General features: G+C 38.5%; 1 protein-coding gene across 1 annotated transcript in view; it reads right to left on the minus strand.

The window, feature by feature from the left end:
* The window catches only part of CATSPERE (catsper channel auxiliary subunit epsilon), a 40900-nt gene that overhangs the window by 3991 nt on the left and 12090 nt on the right, over window positions 1-24819 (minus strand). The window contains exons 9-20 of the mRNA XM_081123987.1: window positions 24130-24622; window positions 20230-20704; window positions 16147-16595; window positions 13351-13409; window positions 11890-11965; window positions 10673-10725; window positions 8613-8663; window positions 8180-8213; window positions 8032-8111; window positions 2809-2908; window positions 2044-2130; window positions 54-211 (exon numbers count right to left, since the gene is read on the minus strand). Coding sequence (XP_080980113.1) covers window positions 54-211; window positions 2044-2130; window positions 2809-2908; window positions 8032-8111; window positions 8180-8213; window positions 8613-8663; window positions 10673-10725; window positions 11890-11965; window positions 13351-13409; window positions 16147-16595; window positions 20230-20704; window positions 24130-24622 — 2115 coding nt within the window. The remainder of the gene's footprint in view (window positions 1-53; window positions 212-2043; window positions 2131-2808; window positions 2909-8031; window positions 8112-8179; window positions 8214-8612; window positions 8664-10672; window positions 10726-11889; window positions 11966-13350; window positions 13410-16146; window positions 16596-20229; window positions 20705-24129; window positions 24623-24819) is intronic.

The following is a 24819-nucleotide window of genomic DNA, read 5'->3' on the forward strand; positions in this document are numbered from 1 at the left end:
AATTTAATTTTGAACTAATGCTAAACGTATTATAATAAAACATTTATATTCACCTATAGTTTGGATCCAGGATCTTCACTTGAAACACATACATTCCAGTATGGTGCATGGGCCAAATTAAATGGTTGTTGTTAGACTTGTTGATAATCTCATATGGTTGGTGCAAGTCTCCTGGTTTTCCAATGGCATAAGAAAAGCAGTGCTTATAGTTCTGAACAGGAAACAAAGATAAAAAGTCACTTGATCAAGCCATCTAGTCTGTGAGAAAACAAATCTTCCCCAGCCTCGTGAATGACACACTTCATTTCTAGCCAAGGACTTCTCAGAAGAGTATGTCGGCCATGTCCAGAAACTCAGTCTTTCTCCTGAGAATTTACGTCCCTAAAGTTACTGCCCGGATCTTTTATGCAGGTCACTCACCCCTGTAGAATCGGGACTGTGTAGCTCCTTCATTCCAGGTATATGTTTCAGGGAAAGAGCACCTCTGATGGCCATGTTTAGTTCATATACAGCTCAGTTACCGCACAGTTGACCTACCTACCCTTCAGGAAGTGTAGCTTTACTCACTAGGATGTAACTAGTCTTTGCAGGTACCTGCCTTCCATTATATTCAGACTCCAGCCTGAACTTGCCCTCTTAATGGAGAGCTTTGTGTTTTCGTACAGTAGAACCGAACATTTAGGCCTGGCGTGGGAGCTTCAAACCTTTCTTGAACGTAAGCCACTATTTCAATGGTTCTAAAATGTGGTCCCCAGGTCAGTAGTACCAGCATCACCTGGGAACTTGATAGAAATGCAGATTTGGGGGCTCCCTCCCCAGATCTGTTGAATGAGAGACTTTGGGCCCAGAGATCTGTTTTAGCAAGTCCTCTAGGTGGTTCTGATGTACACTAAAATCTGAGAGCCTCCGCATTGTATCCTACTGATGGCGGCAAGCTCCATGACTGTTAAACCTAACAGGTGGCCCATTGCTTCAAGGAATGTGTTATTTTGGAAAAATCTTAGAACACTGGGGTGCCCTTTCTAAGATTTTGGCAAATAAAGTATCACACCTGTCCTCAACCCCAGACCCTTCAACAAAAAGTCAGGAGGGTAAGTTTTATTTTTAACTGATTCCATGACTAGTTTAATTTATTATGATTTCTTAATAGTAGATTAATACTCTATGTAATAGATAGATGAGCTATACTCAATTAATTAGTTTCAAGAAATATTTATTGAGCACTCATAATGGGTTAGATGCTGGGGATACAGCAGTAAACAAAGCACATGAAATTTTCTTCTCTTATGGAGCTTATATTCCAGTTGGGGAGCCAGATAATAAATTGGATGAATTAGCAGACTATATATAATGTGTCACTGAGTTATAAATGCTAAACACATTAAAGAAAATAGGGAAGGCAGATATGGATTGTCATGGGGTGATGTTATAGAGTGGCCAGGGAAGTCTTTATTGACTTGTTGAAATTAAAATGGTACAAGTCAGCATGAGTATGTTTTTTTCTGACCATGGTCAGCTGCTAAGGTGGATAGTTGAATTTAACCAGGGTTGTGATTTAGTCACACAGATATGAAGAAATAAGACGGAGGCAAAGGAATTGAAGGTACATATTAATAGAACAATGTAATTAATGACTATAGAACTGAAGCTGTGTAAAGAGGGAAGAGATAACCTGGGAGTGAGGGTGTAGGATGAATCGATTGAAGGTCATATTGGGGTTGAGGGATTGTTCGAAGGATTGTTAGAGTAAAGCTGCTAGGGTTTTAACATGAAGCTTTTAACATGTTTGTCAGGTATTTACTAATCTGTAAACACAGATTTTTCAGCAGATAAAATTATACAAAATTGTTAGTAACAGGAGCAACAGAAGGTCAAACAGAAATTAAGATGAAGCACTTTTGAGAATCACAATATAATCCAACAGAAAAATTGGATTTGATTTTTAAAAACAAATTTAAATCCCAAGTGTTTCCTTCAAGCTTTATTAGTTATGCCAGATTACTTACTATAAGTAAACAATTTTCAAGGTATTGTTTTTCTTACCTCAGGCCCCCAAGCTGATTCTAACGGGAGGTGCTTGTTCAGCGTGGTCATTGACTTCCACGTCTGGGCTTCATTTAAACAACCACTCTATCAAAAGATATATAGTACGTTAATTTATTCATAACTAGTTCATGTATTTTAATGCCACTAAAATTATACATTTTAAAAAGTTCAATTATTTAATTATTCTTAAATTCTTTTATTAACTTGAACTGTTTCGTGTGAATAGTTATGTTATCTGTGACCGGTCGAGCTTGGCCTGCAAACGAAGGGCAGAGTAAGGGGGCTGCACTGTGCAGGCCAAGCTCCACCAGTCGTGGAAGGTGGAGGAAAACTGGGAGAGTGGGGGCGGTGAAGCCAAGGTCAGCTGGTCAAATGATACAAAGAAGTCAAGTGAGGTGAAGCCTAGAGAGTGTCTGTTTGATTTAGCACAAATGTGATCAATGTCTGAAGGTCAAGTGCAGACCCATAAATAATCCAACATTAATACAGTGTGGAGAGAAAGGAAATTATTTATCTATAATTACATCATACTACTATCAATGCTATTTTATTTTTTCGGATTGCTTTAAGTCTGCTTTATATGACAGTGACTTCTTTTTCATAAATTAATTTTAGCAGTCATAGGATATAAGGGTAATATGGTTTTGTTCCCTTATTCATAGCAGACTGGCTTTATTTTCCTTAGATAATTTAGAGACAGCTTTAAAATAGAAAGACATGCCTAGTTGCCACTAAATTCTGTTTAATTCTGGGATGTCGCACCTTCTTCATGGAGGTATTATAGCTGTAGTCATCCCTGCCGTGGATTTCCCACACGATGAAATTGACTGCAACATGTTCAATAAAGCCATTTTCATTGTATCTGAAAAACAGCAACCACGGAAATAACTGCATCATGCTGCTATAAATATTGCTTTATTTTTTCTGACCCCTTCAAGCCTGTTTTATATGACAGTGACTTCTTTTTCATAAGAGTGGCTCAGCGGTTGAGCGTCGACCTGTGATCCAGGAGACCCAGGTTCGATTCCCTGTCAGGGCACGTGCCCGGGTTTCAGACTCAATCCCCAGTCGGGGGCATGCAGGAGGCGGCCGATCAGTGACTCTCATCATTGCTATTTCTGTCTCTCCCTCTCCCTTCCTCTCTCTGAAATCAATGAAAGCATATCTTTTGAAAAGATGGTTACACGTCTTCCCTCTCTGTCAGTTACTGCCCATTCTTCTAAATGGAATTGTCCCCCACACTCCTTGGATGGAAATTCCACGTGGGACCTTGGTCTCAGGCAGGTTGCCTGTGTGTCTGATATATTTTCTGCGTCCCATCTCTGTGCCTGTCATAAAAAAGAACAGATCCTTGTTCACTGCCCAGATCTCTGTCTGACTTCGCTGTTACTCTATCTGCCTTCCCAGGTCAGCTACAAATTGCTACCATCCACTCCTGGTTATAAAAAACAGTGATTGTCCCATTCTCACAAATTGGGCAGAAAAATCCTAAATGTCAGAAAGTGGTATCTGAGAAGCTATTTCATTTCTATCTGACTTTTTTTTTTTTTTAGAAATCGTAAAGAGAGGAGCTCAGGTGTAACTAGGGGTAGGAGTAGTGGACCCCGACTTTGTTCTTGGAGCGGGAGGAAAGTCATAGAGAACTAAACTCTAATGAGAGCTCTGGACCCTCCCCACAGGAAAATGCACCCGTGTGTGGACACACACAATTTTGAACAGTTTCAGAGATTTGGGTCAGGCTTTAGCAAAGCTCTAATTCCAGGAACCTCAGAAGGTGCAGAATGCTCGATTGCGTCTTCTATAAGCCATCAGATTTTTTGAATGACTAAGACTAGTTGCAAAGCCGTATGTTTTCTTTAAATAAAAAGGATCTTACTTGAACTCTGAGCTGGACGTCTTCTGACACTCACGAAAAGCAGTGAGCTACAGTGTCATCTAGTGGCAATAAGGACAAGTTGCAGGACCCCGACTTTCTGGGTTTATAAGGATCTTGGGTAATATTTTATTTCATTGAGATTATGGGACCAAAATACTTGCCTGGGTAAGCATGGCTTATTTTCATTAATGTTCATTTATGTAAGATACACTATTAATTAAACCTGCAAAATTTAGAAATGTCACTAGTTGGCAACTAATTTCCCTATAATTTGCCACATCACTGCATGGTTCTGCTTTTGGGCAGATGAGGCCTCTCTGTGGATCCCTTAGACTCGTGATTTCAATCCTGAGCCTTGCTGACCCAAGAGGAAATGACCCTCCTAGGGTTAATTAATTTGTAGAGATAGCAAATAATTTGCCTTTGAGTGTACCTTTTGTGTGCAAATCAGCCAACCCAGAGCCTCATCCCTGCCTTATCCATTCCTTCCCACAGAAAACACAGTAAAGGCCCTCGCTCCAGTTTCCTCTCCCTCCCTTTCCTCCGGACTGATCCTGGTGCTTCCCCGTGTGGCCCTGTATGACTCGCTGCGCCTCCTGTTTCTTGGGGTCAGTATGTATAATAAATTTCTTCCTTCATAACAGTCATTTCCCTGTCTGTGTGTCTCACCCTATCGGATTAAAGAAAATCCTGAGTGCCCCTAAAATACCCATAATACCTGCTCCTGAACTCCCTGCCTCATAGTAAAGCAGTTATGTCCCAATGTCCCCCCCACCCCCAGCATTGCTTCTGTGGCACCAGATGTTAGTTTGGGATAGATTGTCATGGAAGCTGAGAAAGCAAAGGGGCAGCTGGGATGACTTGCATTGCCAGCTGGGTCATACTCCCAGGGCTTGCTTCATTCTTACTAGTGTTTGATGGTGAATCTACTGTCATTTTATCTGTAAAATTCTGCCCAACCTTGTTCCCGAGCTGTTCTTTATAAAGGTAAGGCATTTTTTTGTAATCTGGAGTCCTGGACTACAGACTCATTTCCCAGGGATCACCCGTCTACCTGTTTCTCAAAGCTCAATTAATAGGCACCCAAATTTGCCTCTGATAACAACCTAATTGAATACTTAGTTATCAAGTATGTATTGCTATAATTCGGTTGAACTGGACACTGAGCCTAATTGTTCCATAGTTAGCCTCTAAGATGTAGTTGATTATCCTAAGAGAATTGGAGGCAACAAGCTTTGTCAAATGATTCCTGGTAGCAGGGATACAAATAAGTTACCTCTAGAAAAAAAGTACTTCTACCTGTGATACAATTTAGATAATTTTACGAATTCTTTTATCTCCTTTCCTCAACTTGCTGTTAAGTCTATCCTATCAATTTTATTTTTAAATTTCAGGTACTATATTTTTACAATTTAGTATTCGTTTTGTTTTTTGTTTTTTTTAATAGTTAGCATTTCTCTGCTGAGATTCCCACTGGTTTACCCATTCTTTACACTTTTCTTGAGAATTTTAAAATATATTTATACTTGCCGTATTAAAGGCCTTTTGTGCTAATGCCAGCCAGAGTCTAGTCTACAACTGTCGGTGCCTTTTATTGATTATGGGTCATTTTCCTGCTGCTTTAGATGTCTAATAATAATTTTTTAAAAAACTTTTGTACTGAACATTTAAAATGATACATTGTTGAGAAACTAGGTTTTGTCATTTTCCTCTAAAGAGGTGTTTTGTTTTTTTTTCTTGTTCTGGAAGGAAGATAAATAACGAATGGATCTCCCCGATCCTGTTGAGACTTAAGTCTTAGGACTTGCGAGGCTTTTAAAAATGTTTGGTTTTGCCCTTAAATCCCAGGGCATAGCATTTTGTCCTTGGCTTACTTATCAGAGGTCACCCTTTCTGGTTTCAATGGAATATATCAGGTGTTTTCCAATACCCTCTAAGTTGATGGGACTGAAACTCCGGACTTTCTCTCTTAGCATCAGGTAGGTGTTGAAATCTCTGCTTCCTCTCCTTGCACAAGCACAGTTTAAGAGTTAGCCAAGAATTTGAGGAAAGAGTTTTCCATATTTCTTTTGCTCCCCTCTATGGGACTCTGTCCTTTCTAGGGTTTTAAAATCTACCTTTACAGCTCTTTTGCAGTCCCAAACTTCATTGCCTGTCTCTTAAATCCAGGAGGACTGTCCCTTTCTCTTTAAGCCCTGCCTATTAAAATCACTAATTTTTCTCATAAATGATTCCTCTTCTTTGTATTTGTTGCTGTTTCCTCCCTGGACTCCTAATACAGTTTTACTCCCTGGGCTCCTTACTTGGACTTGTTTCCCTGAAATTCATCTTCTACACTTCTACATAGAACTAGCAAGAGCACATATTTGGTCATGCTGCTCTATGGTCAGAATGGAGAGGAAGGCTTCCACGGTCTGGAAGCCGCCGAGCTCATTTCCCGGCCTCTTCTTCTGACACTTCATTTCTCACTGTATGCCCCATCAACACTGCACAGCTTGAACTAGAAATCTTCTTCCTCAAACTATCACTTTTGCTGAAAAGGCTTACCCAGCGGAATTCATTACCTTCCTCACTTCCCTCCTTCCCCTCCTGCCTTCAGCTAAATATTCATTACCCGTTAAGACTCAGCAACTCAACTCAAATGCATGTTTGTTTTCTGGCAGCATTTCCCAGAGCCCCCCTTCCTTCCATAGCTAGGTTGGATACTTTTCTTTTGAGTTTCAGTGCCAACCATCCACATTATTTCTTTCTATCATTCCACTTAGCTTATCAGCTCGTGTGTTTATCTAATTCGTCAGACTCTTGGGCCCCTGAGCGCAGAAATCCTGTCTAATTTATCTTTGAATCCCCAGTGCCTAGCATGGTAATTAGTGCAGAGCAGTTGTTTAAGAATGATGAGTTGAACTGAAGAGTGCACGTCTCTGGGAAAGAACATTAAGGTAGTTTACCCCTGGGGGATGAGGCACTATATAAAATAAACAAAGAATACTAGGCCTCAGTGAGGGAGGGAGTGCTGGGTGCCCAGGAAGAGCAGTGGCATGAGTAGATGCATAGAAGATCAAGGCTAAACAACACAGCAGAGTAGCCCAACCGCTCGGAGGACCCGTGACAGAGGGACTGCGGGAGGCTGACGTAAGGGGGAGGAGACAGTGGAGTCTTACTACCGCCCTGCTGAGGAGGGGGCCAGAGTAGGCTGACAGGGGCCTTCGGACCCTCACAGGGAAAGCTCTGATGGCAAAGCTAAATTGGAGCTCCTGATTCATGATTCCACACCCATTCACCCTGTGGGGTCTCAGAAGTTGTCCTCAGCCTAAGAGGGCCCTGAAAGCGAAATGCCTTGACTAAAATTTTGATGTTTTACACCCAGGAATTGCACTTCCAGTAATTTATCCTAATGGCATATCTGGACTAGTGTCTAAATGTACATAAATATTCACCACAATTTTATTTATAATAGCAAAAACTTAGAAACGTGAGCCATTTATCTCATATTTTTATATTTTAAATTTTGTAATAAGCTGTGTGACTTCTATAATCATAAATCAAGAATAAAAAGTCAGAGAAGCAAGCAAATGTGTACAAAATTACTTGGAAAAGTGTTCCCCGTAGCATTTTTGTTCATATTTTTATTAGGATATATTGTTTATAAGAATTGTTAGAGATAATATTTTTGGAATCTCCCCAATCCTTCATTAGTAACATAGCTTCTTTCCTTGAATGTTTTTAGTTATTATTGGCCCATGGAAAGAAAAGTCATATGTCACCTGAGGAAGGTAGTTTCTGTCAAACTACCCTCAGTGTGATAGGGGTGCTGGTAAGAGCTTGGGGAGAGATTTAGAGAAGGTAAATCGAGGGTTAAGAGCCTGCCTACATCCTTGAGAAGAGTCTCAGCTTTCTTATCCACTTATGTCTCAGCTGCTAAATAGTAACCTCCCTCAATTCGGGCACCATAGGTTGTCTAACTTTGGTTCACTAAGTCTGAAAACCCAGTGTCACATATATTGGGTGCTCAAAAATATTTATTAAATGCACGATTAATTAGCCTTCTTTTCATCTTTTAGTTCAAAAACTTTGAAAGTAAGTTCAAATTTTAGTGAGAATATACTTACAATTGAATCTCAGGGTGAAATGTCTCTCTGTAATGAAGTTTCAATGGGCAGCCATATTTTTTCCATTTATATTTTACTCTCTAGGAAAGGAAAAACACTTTGGTTATTTTCTATATTAGGCTGATTGATAAAACTATAGTTTTCTTACCAAGTTTTTAGGTGGTCGATGCCTCAGATTTGACCTGTAAAAAAGACATTTTTCATTACTTACCTTTCCTTTTTTTAAACTTAAACATTAAAACCATTCCTTTTTTTGGGTAGGGAGATATCACAGAAGTCAAATAGATAACCATAATTATACAATACTACCAAAATATGTGGAGATTAAACAACACACTTTTAAGTAACGCATGGGTAAAAGAAGAAATCTTAAGAGAATTTTAAAAATATTTTAAACTAAGTGAAAATGAAAACGCAACTTTTCAAAATTTGTGAGATGCAGTAAAAGCAGTACCTAGAAGTACATTTATAGCCATGAATGCATATATTATCAAAGACTGATCCTAATAAGAATACTAACAGACTAAATTATTGATACTACATTAATAAAAACTCAGTACTTATATTAAAATATTTCTTACTTTTCAATAATGTAAAAGAAATCATGTGGAAGACATTCTTGGTTATTAACTCTACGAAAATAAAAATAAAACATAATGAAGTTGTAATACCCTTTCTTATATACTTACACAAACATTTAATCACTTAACCCAGTAATTCTTAAACTTGAGAGTGTCACAGAATCATCACTTATTGAATTATCTCTAGGGTTGGTGTGTTACCCTAGCATTTCTATTTTTAAAGTCAGTTTCACAAGTGTTTCTGAAGTCACTAGAATTTGAAATTTACTGGTCTACTTATTTTTGATACATGTGAAAAATTGATAGAAAATCTATCAAAATGAAGACAAATTTCTGTGGATGGTTTTATTCCTCATACATTTTTAAAAACACAGATCTCTAATTTGTACTAGAGACTCAATTGTGCAGGTAAAGAGCTACTTTAGGATTCACATAATTTGTAGTTAGGGTTCATGCAGACATAAGGCTATCATGGTATGTGAGATGATAGCGCTTTTAGTAAGTTAAATTATTCCTTTGACCTCTGTTTTGGCTACTTCTAGTGTAGCTCATAAGGAACCTTAATCACACCACTGTGTTTAGACAGATAATGGAAGTCTAGACCATCTCCCACCCCAAAACTAAATTAGACCCCAAGAGATGCCCTCCATCCTTGACAAATCTCCTGTCAGAAGTACCTTGGATCCCACAGGTCTCCTTTGGTAACTATGAAACCTTAGGCCCACCACCACCACAACCTGAATCCAAGTTATTAGGGTTGTTTTTAGAGTTCCAGAACAGTGGGTCATTGACTACGAGGCCGGGACCTTAGTCTTGAAATCTCTGTTTTGTAAACATGCTTGCTAGGTGATTCTGATGAGTAACCAAGCTTGATAATTGCTATCTAGACCCTCCCAGAAATATATTGATTCAAGATGCTTTGCATCTCACTGAAGCAGAAAATCTGCATTCAGTGGTACTGGGAGTTGATTTTGGTAACATGTTGCTTAGAGCAGCTACCCTCAAATTTTAATGCCCCTACTAATCTTCTGGAAATTTTTAAAAAATAGACATTCTGACTAGCAGGGATGTAGCCTGACATTCTGCATTTCTACTAAGTTACCAGGTGATGTGTGGTCCATAGATCATACACTAATGAGCAAGGATGTAGACCATCCCAGAAATAGGATGCTATAGGCTGCGTAAACCAATTAGCCGTTGCGTTTCTCAGAAAAGGAATTTCTGAAAATGCAAATTCCTTGCTGAATGAGATGGGAATACTTAAGTATCAATCCAGCCACTGATTATTACAGTTCAGTCCTCAAAAGATTGTTAGAATGACAGAGGAGCAGACCTTTGTTTTGGATGAGAGCAAATCATTTCATAAACAGACTCAGATAAGAGTCAGCATCCCCCCACTTTCACCCCCACTTCTAACCATGGGAAAGAATCACAGTACATTGCTGTCTCCATTATACATTTAACCTCAGTTAAACAGATTTCTGTATGTTGACCTGGATTTTCCCATGTAGAAGAAACAGAGCTGTGGCAAGTGGATAACACAGAATCCAGCATGCATCACTACAAACCACATTCAGGCCAATGAAAGTCACAGCCCTGGAGGGAACACTGGCTTCTAAGTTTGCTAAAAAAATTTCCCATAAAAAATGATATGGATGTAAACAATTCTCTGATGGGAATGAAATTATTACTGGGTTAAGTAGGAAGGAAAACAGAGGCAAGTGTTTCTTCCTCTCATTTCTCTGGGAATGAGCTGTAGGCTGAAGAGCTGAGGGAGTCAAAGGCAAAAGATGGAAACTGGTTTATTAAAGGGGAAGGTGGAGCAAAATGCTGGTAATAGAGATGTTAATTCTTTTTCCCTTTGAGTAATGATCAAGTGTAATATTTGACTTGGCAAAAAGTTCAAACCATTTTGCTTTGGACAAACCGTCAATTCAGTTTTTTATTTCATTATGGACATGTCAGTCATTAGGCTAAAATGATCACTAATAATTACCATTTAGTTCACCATTTGCTTTAAAATTTAAAGAGTAAGACAGGTCAAGTGCAAATATACTTGCCTTTTAACTGTAATGTATTTAGTAGTATCACAGCCAACAGCGACTTGGATCACCTGAAATGAAGGAGTTTAGGTGGTGAGTTCAGTGGTTCTGATTCACATTTCTATATTTCAAGCCATTACATTTCAGATTAGAAATAATAACATTTATTTATTTATTTATTTATTTATTTATTTATTTATTTATTTAAAAATAAAATCTTTATTGATTTCAGAGAGAGGAAGGGAGAGGGAGAAAGAGAGAGATAGAAATATCAATGATGAGAGAGTCACTGATCGAGCCCACAGCCCGGGTATGTGCCCTGACTGGGAATCGAACCCCGATCGCCTGGATCCTAGGTCGACGCTCAACTGCTGAGCCACGCCAGGCCAGGCACAATACATTTTTTTGAATAAAAAAATGGTTAAAGTTTTGAATAAATAAATGCAGGATAAATATGGACTCGGTGGCAGTCTTCCCTGACAAACTATATCCAACTTTAATTTCAGTTTTCCTTTACACAGCTTTATTTACTTCAAAAATGAGTAACTTCAGTCCTGGTCAGTTTGGCTCAGTGGTTAGAGCGTTGGCCTGGGGACTGAAGGGTCCCAGGTTCTATTCCGGCCAAGGGCGCCTGCCTCAGTTGTAGGCTTGATCCCCAGCCCTGGTCAGGGCACAGGCAGGGGGCAACCAATTGATGTTTCTCTCTCTCTCTGCCCCTCCACTCTCTCTGAAAAGCAACGGAAAATATCCTCAGGTGAGGATTAAAAAAAACACAAGAATAACCTTTCCGTATATGTTTATATATCTCACTCTAGATGGTAAACTCACAGAAGGCAGAAATCAGATATTTTGTTTTCAAAGTAAACTAACGCTATCTCAGCAGTGAGCAACATTACAAAATGTTGCTCAGTGTTAGGGGGGTGGTATTATATGGAGGTCATATGGATTATTTAGTTTACCGCCTACACATTATTTTTTAAAATCTGTATTTCCATTACAGTTGACGTAAAATACTATATTAACTTCATGGGTACAACATAGCCATTAAACATTTATACGCCTTACGGAGTGATCCCTCAGCAAGTCTAGTGCCCATCTGGCACCATGCACAGTGATTACAATATTACTGACCACATTCCCTAGGCTGTGCTTTACATCCCGTGACTGTAACTAGAACTCTGTACCCATGCCTTATTGAAGTAAGCGCTTTTTAGCCGTCTACCCGTGTCACTGACCTTGGGGGCGATCTCACACGTTTTCGAGTACTCGCTCGGCCTGACCTGAATGAGCACAGTCGCCGTGTTCTGTTGCCTGGGAGAAACCGCACACAGGTGAGTGTGGACTCTCAGGGAGGCAGACGCGATTCTGCCCTCCTGCAGGGCAGGCAGACCAGGGTCCCGTGCCCCTGATGCAACTGAGCCCCCATGAGCAATGCTGGGGACAGAGACGGGGTGGTGGCGACTGCGCCCTGCTTCTGCTGAGTGCGCTGTGGTCAGACCCCAAAGTCATCCCCACCCCGCGGGATCCCGTATTTGGCAGCACAGGGCGGACACGGTGGGAAAGAGAAAGGAGCATCTATCAGCATTTCCACCCTCAGTCCCCTGGAGGGTGGAGGCCTGCTGCTGGCATCCGGTCCTGCCTCCCGACTGTGACGAGGCCGCAGCCACCGTGGGGGTTCCTTCTCTAGCCTCCACAGATTTCCCCTCCTGTCGGTAACAGTGAGGTGGAAGTTATGAAGTTCGTTTTCTGAACCACATTCCGCTGCATAATGTGATCTCACTGGAATGGGAAGGGAGGGCAGACGACACAGTGCCTTTCTAGCTTACGAAGTGCTCATAAATCATTTTGTGCTCGGGCTCAAAACCATGGGAGAAATTTAGAAAGCTTTACCACACTTCCTTCCCGGCTAAGGTTCGCTTTTGGAAAAAACTGGGGGAAAACAAGTACAAACAAACTAACCACAAACAAATGTCCTTTTTCTTCCAATATTTATTACATTTTAGTATTTATTTAGTTATATATTAGGTATAAAATGTAATAAATAAATGAGGATACAGATAGCTCATTTTTCATATTTTTAAATCACTGTACCATACTTCATTAATTCTTAGATATATATTTTTTTCTCATTTAAAACCTTTGAAATCAAGAAGCATCTTCCTAGAAAAACAATGCTTTTTCCCCCAGAAAATATATTGAATCAGGACAATGATAACCATATAAATGACTTAGGACACAATTCTAGGTTGGTTGTCTTCCTCCAGAAATCAAATGCTTAGGTGCCACCTTGTTCCAAGAGTCAAAGATGGTGTTTTATCTGAGTCTACTCATAGTTGAAGACTTTTGGGGATATTAGAGTTCTAGTTTATGTTTAAGGATAGTATGTAAAGACTTTGGGATGGGAATCAATGATAAAACATGCTAAAAAATTATCAAGTCAAGAAATAGCTCCCTTTTTTCGCATCTTCAGTTGGACCAGTGAGCACTTTCAGATAGGCCATGTTTCTCTTTAATCACAAGGAATATTCTACATTTTAAAACACAATACTGATTTCACATCTATCCAGACACTTCAAGGGGTTTCAAAGCTGGACATTTAAAAGGATGCGGGGCCATTTACACTAAAGGATAGCCACAAACCAATGACCTGAATAGCATATTTAACATGAGTAGGTTCTTCTGAAAGTCATACTTACTGCAACTTGAAGTAATCTTCTACTGCCTCGTAATCTACTTTCTGAAAAAATGTTGTGATCTGAAAAAGAAAAAGTTTATGTAAAGCAAAAAAATTGGGAATGGGGAAAATGGATACTTTCAAGACAGGTTTAAGTCTTTCTTTAGATAAGAAAAACAATACATTTAGCGTGTTGCTTTTCTTCCAATTTTCTATCTCAGAAGCTCCAATTATGTACATATTAGATTTACTTTGCTACATTTCCCTTTTAATTTTATATTATCATAGTCCTTTTATTTCTACTGTTTCTCTCTCCCTTCTCATTTGACTTGTCATTACAATATTCTTATTTTTCATTTATATCCTGAGCATAGAGGATTTTTCACTTCCTTCTGTTTTCTAATAACCTTGTCTCTGGACCTTTTTATTACTTTTTTGAGGGTTTTAAATGATTACAGATGTCATATGGTCTGTAATTTTTGAGACTATGAAGAAGTATTTGCCTGAACCTTTCTGCTGTAGTTTTTGAGTAATTAAAAAAAATGTCCATTTGCCTTTTGCATATGTTCTTGCTATTTTATTCCATCTGGGGCATGTTTCATCTTAATTTTCAGTATTTCACAAGTTTGCTATATTCTCAGGGTACAGTCATTTACAGAACATATATGATGTTAGAGGCAGGAAATTATAAGCCCCACATTTTTAAAGCATGGTACCTATGTCCCTAGATCCTTAAATTTTTAAATGTAGTTTTTTGTTTTATATATAAAATATATTAATATTAGTTACTTTCCTTGAACATGGAACTAGATTTATTTTTATTTATTTATTTATTTATTTGAATATATCTTTATTGATTTCAGAGAGAGGGGGAAACAGAGAGAGAGAAACATCAGTGATGAGTCATTGATCGGCTGCCTCCTGCATGCCCCTGACTGGGGATTGAACCCACAACCCAGGCATGTGCCCTGACTGGGAATCGAAGTGTGATCTCCTGGACCATAGGTCGATGCTCAACTGCTGAGCCACACTGGCTGGGCTAGATTTATTTTTAATGTAATGACCTTTACAACCTTCAACTTTATCACAAAAGATTGTATATTTTGTGTTACACCACTTAGCATCCAGCTTATGTGTAAATAAACCTTGTCTCAGAAAAAAGATTTTTCCTAAGATTTTTCAGAGGCATAAAGTCTCTGTTCTTATCACAACATATTAGCCAGAACCAAACTGCTCTCTCTCTAAAGACACACACACACACACACACACACACACACACACGTACTTTTATATATCTCAAGATAAATATGTATGAAGAAATACTAAGTTAACTCAAAATGAGATTAGTTACTTGAATGGAACACCTGGAACCATTAAAAACTCCTAAAAGAAAATACAGGTGTAAGCTCCTTGACACTGGTCTTGACAACGATGATTTTGGATTTAACACCTAGAGCAAAGGCAACAGAAGCAAAAACAAACACTTTCTCAGAGTGTAGATTACGAGGCAGGAGATGATCACTTCAGGCGGCAGCAAGTATGACTTTTAGAAGAATCTACTCATGCTAAATATGCTATTCAGATCATTGATTTGTGGCTTTCCTTTTATTTAAATGGCCTCATATCCTTTTAAATATCCAGATTTGAAATCCCTTGAAGTGTCTGAATAGATGTGAAATCAGTATTGTGTATAACAATGTAGAACATTCCTTGTGATGAAAGGGAAACATGTCCTACCTGAAGGTGATTTACACCAACTGTGATAGAATGTTTGCAAAGATGGCTGCAATCAATAATTCCTCTCACTCGTGTATGCATGTCCCTTTACAGCATATTTTGCTGCTCTTCTATTAAGAGGTGGAGTTTATGCCCGGCCAGCCTGACCCAGAGGTTGAGCATTGACCTACGATCCAGGAGATCTCGGTTTGATTTCCAGTTTTGGGCTCAATCCCCAGCAGGGGGCGTGCAAGAGGCAGTGGATCAATGACTTATCACTGATGTTTCTCTCCCTCTCCCTTCCTCTCTCTGAAATCAATAAAAATATATTAAAATTTTTTTTTTAAATAAAAAGTTCTTTAATTTAAAAAAAAAACAGGCAGAGTCTATTTCCCCATCCTCTTAACCAAGGCTGGCCTTATGAATTGCTTTGATGGAAAGAGTGAGGTCAAACCTAGGTGCCAAGAGGCCTTGTAGCTTCTGCTCTCACCACCTGGGAACACTGCCCTGAGACTGCCTTGCAGAGAAGCCAGATCTAGTGTGGGGGATGGGGACCGCATGGAGCAGAGACAAGCACTCCAGCCGAAGCCCCTTGTCCTAACAAGCCAGTGCTTGTGTCAACCACTTGGCCTGCGAATAAGGCATCTTAGACCATCCCATTCCAGACGAGCCGCCAGATGACCACAGCTTTATGAATGAACCCAGATGGAACCAGCTGAAATGCCCACAACCCAAACTGTTGACTCATAGCATTGGTTGTTGTTTGACGTCATTAGGTTTTGGGGTAGTGTTATACTACGATAGACAGTAGATAGAACTCTACGAAAAAAACTAGGCAATAAAAAGAAATGAAGAGAGGAAAACAACACAACAGACAGACACTTCTTCAGGAAGGTATTTTAAGTTGCAAAGGGACCTTAGATACTGAAAGTGAAAACTGTGGCTCAGGAATTAATGGCTTATCATGTTATTTATTAAAATCATGGATGTTTCTCAACACCTCCCAAGCTGAACCTCGAAGGGAGATCTGTTCGAAAAACACTAACATCATACTCTTACATTTATTAAAATCAAACGAAGATGTTTTAAAACAATAACTTACCACGGTTTTTGTGCAGTATCCTAACGCAATTTCATACTCAATCAGATGTGTCTTTTCTAATACTTTTGGGCCGTAGGATTCCACAAGAATCAGCAGACCAGTATTTTCTGGGTAGACTATTTTAGCCCAGAAAGACAGGTTCTGTCTCTTGTCCAAAATGTAAAAAGCACTAAAAATATTATTATGAAATGCCACGAAGGGGCATTTTTCTTTTTCTTTTTCTTTTAAAGCTATACTTTCCGTTTCCAGTCTTAAGGGATAATCCTGTAGATATATTGTGCCATTATCAAGAACATATACAAGAGATGCGTGACCAGAATGATTAAGTATCATTAATGATCTTGATGTACTATTTGTCCACATATGTAGCTTTACTGCATCTCTAACAGTAATCTTAAAATGAAACATGGCGTTATTTTCCATTTTTACCACAATATTTCCAAAGTAATCTGGAAAAGAGAGAGAAAAGCTTGAGTTACTTTAAGTAACCAAAAATCCATGCTATTTTATTTAAATGGACTTTTAACCAAAATAATTTAAAAAAATATATTTTTATTGATTTCAGAGAGAGGAAGGGAGAGGGAGAGATAGAAACGTCAATGATGAGAGAGTCATTGATTGGCTGCCTCCTGCATGCCCCCACCCCCCACTGGGGATCAAGCCTGCAACCCAGGCTTGTGCCCTAACCAGGAATCGAACTGTGACCTCCTGGTTCATGGGATGATACTCAACCACTGAGCCACGATGGCTGGGCCAAAATAATTTCTTTTCTAATGACTGAGTGTTTATGTACTTCGTGAAAATTAGAGTGTGCAGGCACAAACCTGCCGCTTTACATGACGCTGGATAGCTTCTCTCCCACTTCACGGTAGAGCAGTTTTTCGCTGGACACCCTTCTCTTTGCATTCACTATATCACTTATATATCACATAACTTACAGAGGAGAAAAAGAGCTGGAATTAGTGTATTAAATAATAATGAGAATGAATAGGACAGGAATGGCATTATTAGGAAGCATTGTGTTATGGACCAAATTACGTCCCCAGCCGCCCATGCATATGTTGAAGCCCTAACTCCCATTGTAACTGTATTTGTGAGTCTTTAAGGAGGTAATTTAGGTTAAATGAGGTCATAAGAGTGGGGCCCTAATCCAATTAGACTGGTGTCCTCATAAGAGGAGGAAAAGGCGCCGGATCTCTCTCTCTGCCCCTCTACCCTTCTCTCTTTGCATGCACACATGAGAACACAGTGAGGAGGAGGCTGCCGTCTCCAAGTCAGGGAGAGAGTTCTCATCAGAACCCAACGTTGACGACACCTTGATCTGGGACTTCGAGCCTCCAGAACCATGAGAGAATAAATTTCTATTGTGTAAGCCACCTAGCCTGTGGTATTTTGTTATGACAGTCCTAGCAGAAGAATACAATTGGCATGAAGAGATAGAGGTGGGGTTGGCTGGCAACTCTTCAGGTTTACTCTGTAAATAATAATATATTTTCTTCCCATAATAGAGTATTATGCTTAAGTCATAGAGGTTCGTAGACAGTAAGCCTCTTTGGTTCTATAGCCATATCTGTACAGTGGACAGTTAGTTGACTTCATAGCTTTCTTTTCAGATACAGCATTCTCTGTGGACCACTTCTATGGGTATACTTTCTTTGATTTTCATAAAACAACACTAAAAGAGGACTGGCTGAGAGGAGGAAGGTGAATTCGGAGCTAGGAAGGTTCAGAGTGTACTGTACTTCTGCATCTTACATTTTTAATTTTCTCTTAATCCTCACCAGATATTTTATCCATTGCTTTTGAGAGAGAGTGGAAGGGAGAAGAGAGAGAAAGAGAGAAACATCAATGTGAAGAGACACATTGATTGGTTGCCTCCTGCACCCCCCACCGGGGCGGGGATCGAGCCCGCAACCAGAATCAAACCTGCGACCCTGCGGTCCGCAGGCCAACACGCCAACCACTGAGCCAGACAGGCTAGGGCACACCATACATTTGGAATCTGAATAAATAAGTGATCTTTTCACAAATTACCATAAGCTATAACCTAATCAAATGCCTAAATCAGAAATGCCAATTTTTAAAGGATCAGAATATTTTAATATCCGTGTCAACACACATTTCCTTATAAAGTTAAGCTCCCATCTAGTTACAATGTTGTCAGTAGGAATTCAACAATATAATTATGTTCCTGAAATCATTTTGCTAACAGGTGAGGTTAACATGAAGCCTGGAATGTTTTTCAGAGTGTTTTAGTGAAACTGCGAGGACAAAATGCCCTTAATGCTGAGGCCACAACACAGGAATCAAACGCCAGCATTTTCATGGTTCTGCCCCTGAAGTGACTGGAGCAATACCGTGACTGGGTCATTTTCCCCGTGTGACTCAGGTTTCTTTACGCATTTGTTTCGTTTGCTTTTGGCAGTAAATCCATCCAGGCTTACCAAATTCTTGGCCTGTTGTGCTTTGTGTGTATTTCTAGAAACTTCACAAGGTGGAAGGGGTGAGAGATGTGGGTGATGACATATAAAATATATCTCTGTTGAATGATAAAAGAAATTGCAGGATACACAGTATAATGATATTTAAAATAAAAAAAATCTCTCAAGCAGTAGTGCGGTGTTTGCCAGAGGGGAGGGTGTGGGGGCTGAAGGGGGTCCTAATATATGGTGATGGGAGAATTTCTGACTTTGGGTGGTGGGCACACAGTGTAATATACAGATCTTGTAACCCACACCTGGAATCTATTTGTTCATATTAACCAATGTCACCACAATAAATTTAAAAAAATACAAAATCTCACAAAAATGCATTGTTTTTGGATTTTATATCATAGTCATGGGGATGTGAAATACAGCATAAGAAATGCAGTCAATAATATTGTAATAGCTATGTAAGCACCAGACGGGTACTGGGCTTCTGATCACTTTGCCTATCACCATGTTGTATAACTCAAACTAATATAATACAGTATGTCAAGTATAATTGAAAAAAGTTATGTGTACACTATACTGTAGTTTGTTAGGTATACTATAGCATTATGTCTAAAAAATGTACATATTTTAATTCAAAAATACTTTATTGCTAAAAAATGCTAACCACCATCTGAAACTTCAGCAAGTTGTGGCTTTTTGCTGGTGGAGGGTCTTACCTTCAATTTAAAAAAAAAAAAAAGCAGTATCTCTGAAGCTTATAAAGAGAAGCACAATAAAATGAGGTCTGCCTGTACTATCAATTGAAGGTTTACCACCTGCAAAGTTTTGTTCCAAGCATTTTGTATACAACCCCTTATTTAGTTATAATGGCAGTCTTCTATTCTAGCTTAGAAAACTGAGGCTTGGAAAATTTCAATGACTGGTTCATGGACTTAAATACAGGTTTATTTAACTTTACAATATCTGTAATAGGTTGAACTGTGCTCCCCCTATAAAGGATGTGTTGAAGTTCTAACTCTCAGTACTACAGATTGCGCCCTTGTTTGGAAATAGGGTCATTACAAATGTGATTGGTGAAGATAAGGTCATCCTGGAGTAGGATAGGCCCTGTTTTCCTTACAAGATGGCATGTGAAGACACAGGGAGAATGCTATGTGATCACGGAGGCAGGGACTGGAGTGATGTGGCTGCAAGCCAAGGAATGGCAAGGTTTGCCAGAAGCCACCAGAAGCTAGGAAGAGGAAGGAAAGATTCCTCTTCAGGTTTCAGAGGGAGAGTGGCATTGCCAACACCTCGAAAGCAGACTTCTAGCCTCCAGAGCTGTGAGACAGTACATTTCCGTTGTAGTAAACCACCCAGTTTGTGTCACAGCAGTTCTAGGAAACCAATACAACAGCACATCACTTCCTGCTTAGTTAGTATCTGCTGACTGACCAAAATGAACCTCTGAAAAAAAGAACCTGAGTTGCTATTTGGCTATGTAAGATCATAGTTAGTTAGTAGAATTCGATATCCATTTTTAGGTGGTAAAAAGTGCACTTTTACCTATCAAAAGCACCATATATTACCGCATTTAAAACTGCTTCATAAGAAAGACGTCTTGTTATGAAATCTAGAATACTTTTTTTGCAAAATGAGAATGTCTCACCTAAATAAACATCATGGATAACACTGTCGTGTGACAATCTTGATAGATTCCCAGATTCTGTAGTTGTTTTTATAACTCCAGTGGTAGTGAAATTGTGATAGTAATAGTAGATCCTGTATTTGTCCCATAGTATTAGGTCTGGAAGTGCTGAATATAGAAAACGTGGAACTATGAAACTGTCAATCATGGCATCTAATGCAAAGTCTTGCTGCACCCACTCATGTGTATCTTCATTATATATCGCTAGGTAAAATTTTTTAAGGACATTACAGGTAAAGCAGTAACTTAATAACAAGGCAAGTTCCATAGGATGTGCTGTATAGTCAGCATTGTGTATAGTCAGACTAATAGCTGTGGATAGATTTAAAGTCTGTCTCAGTTCTCTAGTATTTGTTATTTTGACAAATTTAAGAGAAGTGTATCCAAGATAAAATTCTGTTCTTGTCCAGACTGCCAAGTTGCTTCTTTTATTATCCTGTGACAAAATTGAAAATAATTAGAAAATCTTCAGTTTTGGGGATAGTCCTAACAATTCCTGTCTTCTAACTTGCTACATTTAAAAGTAAAACATAGTAACTAGTAAGGTTTAGATTTTACTATATTTCTGAGAAATACTTCAGACATAGAAATACATGACATAGAAATATGTCATATTACATATGACCATAAAAAGAAATTATTCCAGTAATTTTATTTTATATATTGTTTTATCAATAGAAAATATTAATCTCAATTTTCTTTAATTCCTCAAAGAGTATCAATCCTCTCTTTTCTTATGTATTTATTTACTCTGGCCAGGACCTTGCTTATTACTAAGGTCAATCAATAAGGACATTAAATTATTTTTGGAATTCTAGTTTTTTTGGGTATCAGATAAAGGGAAGAAAGAACTTAAAACTTCAAACAAATCAATACTACCCTTTTATGGACAGAGTCTGTTAGAGAAAAAGGCCATTCAGAGACAATATCTAAAATTCAGTGGGCCTTCTTTCATTTAGAGAGCCAAGGCACCCCCTTCTCTGGCTGTTTCTAATTCTTAGAGATTTTTATTTAAAATGTAACTTCTAAGTCCATGACCACCAAAAGGAGTCTTTTGGGCACATCTTGTCTCTTAGTCTATACTCAAATAGGATGTAGACAGATACCAAACTGGTAACCAAAGAAAGAGAGTATTTGGGGTAAAAAAATATTATCAAATGAAGATTCAACTTAAAGTTTAGAGTTCATGTTGCTGGAAAAGTGTGAAACAACCCTCAAGGAGGAAACAGATTAGAAACAAGATGAGCCCTTCATAGAAAAGACTCACTCACAGCTATTTTCATTTTTGGCAGAGGGATGGGAAGAGGAATGTGCCATAAATATGATAGATGGAAATTCCAAGGAGCCCCAGCCCTGGAATGAATTTCCACTCACCCACAAACTCTCTCCCATAGATCTACACTTAGTGCTTGGGGCAAGGCAGGGGAGCTGGGAGATCCCTCTGAAGCATTCAGGGCCTCTTGCAAATGTAACACATAACCTTCTGAAGATGGGGAGGGTCAGGCAGCAAAGCTGAGAGAAATCCATCTGCATTCTGGATTCTCAGGTACCACAGGCTGGGAGTGGGATAAGAGAGCAGAGAGAAACTTTCCCTCTGAGACGTGCTTGGCCTTTACTCAAATTGTAAAGCAGCCTCCCTGCCAAGACTGGGGACAGGGAAGCAGGAGAGAAGGACACATCTGCCAAGGCACAAAAACCCAGGGGCAGATGAGAGAGGAAAGAGAATTTCTTGGTGATTAAAAGAGAAGCTCACTGCTAGGCTATAAAGTAGAGACAGTGCTCTCATGGTTTGGAAAGCTGGTGGCTCAGTTGCAAAGTATGAAGAGAGATCTGGAACCTTGTCAGTGCTAAGATCCCAAGCATGGCTAAAGGAAAATAATGCTGATAAAAATGTTGAAGTTTCTAGTGGGAAAGAGGCCACATGATGGGCAATCAGCTGAGATATGTAAATGACAGGAAAGAAGAAAATGGAAATGCTAGAAATAAATATGATGCCAGGAATGAAGAATTATTAGATACATTTAAGAGTGAATTGGGAGAAGCAGAAGAAACAGTGAACTTTAAGACAGTTAATAGCATGTATACTAACTGAAGTACAAAGATAAAAGCAGAGTGAAAAAAATGAACAGGTGGTCTGAGATCTATGGGACAACATTAAGTGGTTTCATACATGTGTTTTTGGAATCCTAGAAGGAGAGGAAAAGAGAATGGTGCAGAAGAAATATTTGAAGAGATAATATCCAAGAACATCCCCAAATTAATGAAAGACATAATCCCAGAAATCCAAGAAGTTCAGTTGAACCTCAACAGAATAAATACAGGGTGGAGCAAAAGTAGGTTTATAGTTGTGAGTATGCAAAACACAGTTTTTATTCCTGTATTTTTATTCATTAATTATTGTATTATTTTCCATACGAACAACTGTAAACCTGCTTTTGCCCCACCCTGAGGGTTGACTAACTTTACCTCAGTAATTTAAGTATTTCACTATCTTCTGACTTTCATTGATCCTAAGTATTATATTGTCTGTGTTTATAATTTGCATTTTTGGTTTGAATACTTTTAATATCTCTTATTAGTCTTTTATACCCTGAAATATCATTATTTTGTGTCTAAGTGGGTTTCCTATATTAATTGGAATTTATTCGTATTTCAGGATTGAGTATTGATATCTTTATTTAACCCTGAAAAATTCTCAGCTCTTTCCCATTCTCTCTGATTTTTATTTGGGATTCTGGTTATATTTTATATTGGGTTTTCTCTTTTCCATTAATCTCTCTTTCTCTTTTACCTTCTTCTTTTTTTGTTTTCCATCCATTTTCCTCCCAGTTTTACATTTTGTTTAATTTCTTATCTAATTTACAATTTACTCAGTTATTTTGTTGTATCCAATCTTCTATTCAAGTTTTCCATTAAATTTTGTATTTCAGTTAGTATTAGTTTTACCTAAGTCTATTACATAAAATGTCATATTTCAACATTTATTTTTGCATATTAAATTTTTTAAAAATGTAATTCACATACGGAAAATGGAGCAAGTGGAAATATACGTAGCTAAAAGATTTATCGCAAAGCAGAAGTCTGTGCCATGACTATACAGGTAAAGAAATAAAATCTTGCCAGAGCTCCCCAATGCCACTCATATTTTCTCCCAATCACTACATCTTTCCAGGATAACCACTAGCCTAAATTTTATGGGAATGAATTTCTTGTTTTTAGTTTTACTAACTGCCTTGCCATTTGACAGACTTTTTTATGTTTTCCATTTTTTTCAATTTATTTAAATCTAGTAAAATAATATTTTATATCTGTCAGTCACAATATCTGATTCCTTGCAAGAACGATTCTGCTCTTTGTTGTTTCTGCTGATTCCTATGGCATCTTATTTTCTTCATATATCTTTCCTCTTGGAGTTTCCCTTACTTCCATAGAAGCCCAGCTATGTACTTAAAAGTTTTAAAGTTTTATGAAGCATTTTAGGTGTTTCATAATGCTGTAGCTTATTCACTATATTGTCAGAAATTAAAGAGTTAATTCATTTTTGAGAGCAGATGGAGTTTTTGTTTGGGGAAAATAACCTTTTGACCTTTTGCCCATGTCAAGGTAAAAAAAATCTCCCATAATATGACTAAATGACTGCATAATCATAGACAAGATTCGCTTTATTCTCTGTTGTCGGAGGTGCATCTCTGTAAAGGGCTCTGAGAAGTTAGGTCAGGAAGATAGAGCTACTTACAGCCATAAGTAAAACAACTGCAAAAAACTGCATAGTATAGTCTCTAACATATCACTGAATTAAAAGGTATGTTAAGTATATATAAATGTGTAAGTGTAAATACATATATGTAATATTTTACTAACCTTCATTAAATATTGGGTCCAACACCATTTTCTTGTTCTAGTGCCAATAATTTCTCCTTCAGGAAGCTCTTCCTCGCTTCCCAGTCTTGCAAATTTGGTCCAAGTTTTTATATAAAGGTTACCATTTATCAAAAAAAATATTCCATCCTTAGTTATGCTCACATTAGACACATTGTGTCTTTCTTCCTTAGTGAGGATGCCTGGAGGCACTCTGACTCTGTTCCAAGTATGAAATGAATCGTTGGTTTGAAAGGTCTCCATATCGGCTACAATAACAACAGATGAAGGCGCGCAATCGTTCCAGTCCATCATTAATGGGCTACCATATGGTGAAGAGAGCGGTAAAAAGCCAGGCATCTCGGGTATTGTCAACCAAGGAAAACTCAGCAGGAAAAGCAAATCTGAAACGAAGCAATCTTGGAAAACCACCTGATTGCCCCTGATCCTTTTCAGCACATCATCTGCGGATATTGGTACCGAGATATGCCAGGTCCTAAGACGAGAAAAACAGAAAATGCAAGAATAAAATGGTATCTTTCTCTTCTCCCACCCATCTTGCACTGTGTTGGCATTTATCATCTTTAAAATGTTTATTTTATTTTTATCAACATAAACCTGGGTAAAATAAACCACAGAGTACTAAAATGCTGCCCATTTCTCATCCTCTTCACACTTGTTCCCAAAGGAAAA

This window comes from Miniopterus schreibersii (genome assembly GCF_964146895.1).
Source record: "Miniopterus schreibersii genome assembly, chromosome: 21".
Taxonomy (NCBI): domain Eukaryota; kingdom Metazoa; phylum Chordata; class Mammalia; order Chiroptera; family Miniopteridae; genus Miniopterus; species Miniopterus schreibersii.